This window comes from Phalaenopsis equestris, unplaced genomic scaffold (assembly GCF_001263595.1).
Source record: "Phalaenopsis equestris unplaced genomic scaffold, ASM126359v1 Scaffold000672, whole genome shotgun sequence".
NCBI lineage: Eukaryota > Viridiplantae > Streptophyta > Magnoliopsida > Asparagales > Orchidaceae > Phalaenopsis > Phalaenopsis equestris.
The window spans coordinates 244,869-249,748 of NW_018165112.1; the positions used below are offsets into that span (position 1 = coordinate 244,869).

General features: G+C 34.2%; 1 protein-coding gene across 1 annotated transcript in view; it reads right to left on the minus strand.

Moving 5' to 3' along the window:
- Positions 1 to 3,064, minus strand: part of LOC110030201 (MADS-box transcription factor 16-like) — a 10,720-nt gene extending 7,656 nt beyond the window's left edge. The window contains exons 1-6 of the mRNA XM_020732801.1: positions 2,989 to 3,064; positions 2,639 to 2,863; positions 2,481 to 2,547; positions 2,302 to 2,363; positions 2,034 to 2,133; positions 1,659 to 1,700 (exon numbers count right to left, since the gene is read on the minus strand). Coding sequence (XP_020588460.1) covers positions 1,659 to 1,700; positions 2,034 to 2,133; positions 2,302 to 2,363; positions 2,481 to 2,547; positions 2,639 to 2,863; positions 2,989 to 3,005 — 513 coding nt within the window. The 5' untranslated portion in view covers positions 3,006 to 3,064. The remainder of the gene's footprint in view (positions 1 to 1,658; positions 1,701 to 2,033; positions 2,134 to 2,301; positions 2,364 to 2,480; positions 2,548 to 2,638; positions 2,864 to 2,988) is intronic.
- Between the last annotated feature and the right edge of the window lie 1,816 nt (positions 3,065 to 4,880).

Below are 4,880 nucleotides of genomic sequence, written 5' to 3' on the forward strand. Positions count from 1 at the left end.
CGAAATACGACGAAAAATCTCAAATGGCATTCATACATGATTGACAACTAAACAGGTTTTATAAGCTTATAATTTTAAACTCACATTAATTTAAAATGTTGAATAACTGTGATATAAAATTTCAATCATCAAATATCAAACAAAAATGCTCCTAAATTTAAATCATAGCTAAAATAAATTAAATCTAAATTACTATCATTAAATTTGACAATGATAAAATGTAGCTCATAACACAATCTCCATGGAATAAGCTAGCAATGTGGGTAGAAGAGCAAAATTGTGAAATAAGTTTCATATTAAAAATTAGTAAATATATTCCTAGAGAAGACACTCTACCCTAATAAGGCACCATTATGATAAGCACATACCTGAGAAATATATGGTCAACAATCCTCTACAACAAATATATTCCAAGAGGCCATTGCTTGTCCTTATTAGATAAGTCAAAAGACGCCTTGATATTTTGCATTTCTAGACGATTTTTAACTCTTGAATTTAATTTGTTTCAACATTGGCTAAAGAACCGACTGGATATAATAGAGGTGAATGTTGAGCTTGACTAAACAATTAGGGACATAGCGAACCATTGAGGAATTAATTTTGTATAGATTTTTCAACTGTGAAATGATATTTGAAAGGAAGATTTAAATGCATGCCACTAAATTCCCACGTATTAACATTTCTAATACCAAAACTTCAATTCTATATGTTTCGATGGTATAAATGTAAATAGTAAAGCTTAGGTGTGATACATAAATACGTACATAAGAATTAGGTGGTATGCATATAAATGGCACTATATTAAATGTAGAAAAGTGAAGGATGTGCTTGATCTAATGAAACTTGACGAAAAGATGAATTTTATTTATGAGCCAAAAATTATTTCTGTGAGAAATTTCTACATACACAGATATATATATATATATATAAAATAGCCAAAAGGTTTTTTATGTATAATAAACCAAACGTCGCTGAGGGTCGTCTTCTCTCAATTGAGTTAACTATCTTATTTTGGATAATTTAGCAAATGTTTTTTCCATCAATCAATTATTTTTACCACAGGAAATATAAAGATGACCTATAAACTGTCACATGAAATGACATCTCCCAAGTATAAGTATTTTTCCCCCAAACAAAATGTATGGCCAAATGATACTTTATTAACTTAAGCAAATAAATACACTCTAAACATCCCAAACAAAAATATAGAGCATTCATTGAATATTAATTTTACGAGTTTTCTCTCAATTGTTTGATATGTCGATCAAAAGCCAAAGAAAAAAAATATATCTTATGGGTATTTCTATTTTGCAAAATGATAAACCCTTTTGTAAAATCTTTGACATTATACAAAGGGTGGCATTTAAGAATACTGTAGGGATCGAATCTAGGTTAGAAGAGTCTTACGACTGACAATGCAGTTGCATACTAACTTCCCACCCATATATATATATATATATATATATATATATATATATATTCTACAAACTATATTTATCAAGTATTCCTTTCTTGAGGGTTACATGCATCTTGATTCTCTTGTATATTAACTAATTTTCCACTCAAAAGGGGAGAAACCAAAGTCTCAAAAGCATATATGAAATAAAATAATCGAAAAAGTAGATTAAAAAAATGAAAAAAGGGGAAAAATTAAAAACCTTCTTCTTGTAGGTGTCCGTTTGAGTACTGATTACATGATACTGTCAATAAATCATTCATATAAAAAGTGTTAGCGAAGTAAAATCACAACCATAGTAAATAATAATTTATTATCAATTAATGGAGATTAGTAAGCTTTAGAAAACGAGAAAATAAATCTCCAAACCATAGAGTTAATATTTCAAGACAAAATAAAGAAAGTTGCATTAAATCTTGTATAGTTACTAAAAGCAAACAATTCCAATTACAAAAAAATGTTAAAAGGTTTTAAACTAGCCGATAAACCGAGCATGCTTTGAAATTTGAGGAATGATAGTGAAGAGCTAGCTTTCAAAAAGAGAAGCTGTGTATAGAAGGCATAGCTGAGATCTCACTTTTCTATTTCGTACTAGCTTCAATGCCTCATCAATGTTTTGCTCAAGACCGCGCAGTTCCTTGATATCCAGTCCCTCAAGATCTTCCCCCATCCTCTGCCTTTTCACCATCCAAGAAGAAAAAACATATATTAATGTTTCCCAAGTCAAAATAAAAAAAATAATGAAAAAAAATGGTAAACATGCAACAGCTTTCACAGCTTTATCTGACACCCAACTCCAGTTTCCATTCTCCTCCATTCTTCTTTCTCTCTTCTCTTACACCCACCTTACTTCCCTCCTCAGATTGCGATTGATCTCCTTCGAATGGTTAAGCGTATTCAGCATCTTCTGTTTCCACTCAAACACAAAACACAAAACACAAAACAAACCCTAAATATCAATCCTCATCTCCACCAAACAAACTAAAAATATATTACAAATCTAGAAGGCTTGCAGATCTATCACCTCGTACTGCGAGCTCCACAAGTTAATGCCAGATACCTGCTGGTAGCGTTCAAAAACCTTCTTCGTTCTACATAAAAACGAACAAAATATAAAACCCTAGAAACAAGTGTAACTAAGACAGATATTCCAAACAAAATGACACTGCGTGCAGTACTCACTCCGTCGAAGGGCTACAGTACTCAGAAAACTTCCCAGTACTCGAGAACATGATAAGCGAAACCTCAGCATCGCAGAGAACAGTGATCTCCCTCGCCTTCTTCATAATCCCAGCTCTCCTCTTCGAGTAGGTCACCTGCCGATTAGTCGGATTCTCTATCTTCTTAATCTCTATCTTCCCCCTCCCCATCTTCAAATCTCTTTTCTCCACTCCTAGCTCTCCCAGTCTACTGAAACAGCAGTGATTAGTGATGTTGACGAACGGGAGAGATGAGGAAGAAAGCTCTATAAGAAGAAAAAGCTCTGGCGGGGATTCCTTTTATAGAACTGGAAACGCAAAAGCGATAGTTACCGGAAATAGTTGGCCATTGCCGCAGGGAGGAAAGTGAAGCCAGTGCGGTCCCGCGCGCCGTGTGTTGCCCATTTAAGAATCCTTCACCTTGTCATTCAAACTTTTATAAGTATATAACTACATATAAGTATATATATATACAGTAGTATATAACTTATATGTACATACTTTATATATATATATATATATGTATATGTATATATACATATGTATGTATATATATATATATATATAGATATATAACTATATTCATAATTTCAATTTTGTGAAGTGTTAAAATTTTTATTTTTTTTCAGGTGAGAGCATAATTTTTGTTGAAATTTTAAATAATGAGAAACAAAGTGGAATATTTCAAAATATTTTTATTCATATGAACGGGGTATAAATAAACCTTAAAATAATCCTATAATAGAAAAAATAATAAAAAGAAAATGATATGGAAGAAAAGATATATCATCTGATATCTCCAATAATTAATTCTTATTAATTATTATGAGATAATATAAAATAGAAAAACAAATAATTTTTAATATATGAAACGAAAATATCACCTTATATTAAAGAAATAATTTATTCCTTATAACTTTTTCTAGGAATAAACTATTTCATATTATAAGTTTTAATGGGAAAAACAATAAATCTTGTAATTTAAATTTGATATCTCAACACTCTCCCTCAAGTTGAACATGGTTGAAAACAATATTCAACTTGAATTTGAAAACATCGGTTGTAGTATGCTGACTGGACAGGCTATAAGTTTTAATGGGAAAAACAATAAATCTTGTAATTTAAATTTGATATCTCAACACTCTCCCTCAAGTTGAACATGGTTGAAAACAATATTCAACTTGAATTTGAAAACATCGGTTGTAGTATGCTGACTGGACAGGCAGCATCAATTTGCCAACAAGAAACTCCAACAATCCTCAAACCGTAAGTGTCGAAGTCGAGAATGTCGAGGTTTGAGAGTGACGAAGCCTAAGGGTGTCGAAGCCTGAGAGCTCCGAAGCCGAGAATGTTGAAGCCTGAGAGTGGCCGAATCCTGAGAGTGGCCTAGACGAGGGCTAAGCTCAATTTCGAGACATTGATGAATTTGTAAGTCACCAGATGACTGATAATTATATGAAAGCAACAAGAAAGCTGTAATAATGTTGCATGAAAGATGCAGGAAAGCTGCAAGAAGGCTGCAGGGAGGTTGTAGGAAAGCTGCAATGAGGGTACAGGGGGGTTGCAGGAAAGCTGTAGAGGGCCAACGACAGTGCTTAGGAAAGTTGTAGTGCTCGGAGAAGGCTGCAATAATGCTGCAGGAAAGAGCAGTGCTTTCGATGGACAAGCTGGCCAAAATCTGCAGGGAAAATTTGTTGATGTAGATCTGATGGCGAGAAATGTTGCATGAGGGAGGTCTGACGATGGGAAAGGTTGCAGGGGAGAGAACCAGCTGCAGGAGTAAACCCGAAGGTCCCGTCGGCAATAGATATGTCCGCAGGAAGTTCAAATGGAAGGAAAGGCCTCAGGAGAGAATTTCACTAGCATGAAGGGCTACATGAGGGAGTTCCAGTAACAAGAAAGTCATCAAGGGATAGGTCCCGCTATAGGTAGGTGCTTCGACGGTCCTGGAAGAAAATTGGTAGGTCCACGGCTGGAAGATCCAGCAAGAAGGATCTGCGACTGAAAAAACTACAGGGAAAACGATCATGGGAATGCCCGCAAGGAAGCCAGTGCTCTGTGCAGTTCTACGAGAGACAACGATTTCCACCATAGAGTGAAAACTAGGATTTCAACTGAAGATTCTCTGTAATTTGCACTAGAGAGAAAAACAAATCTCATTGGCGAACCAAAATGTCTACTAGAAAGAGAAAATAATGTCAGTTGTTTGCTGAAAATACAAGTCT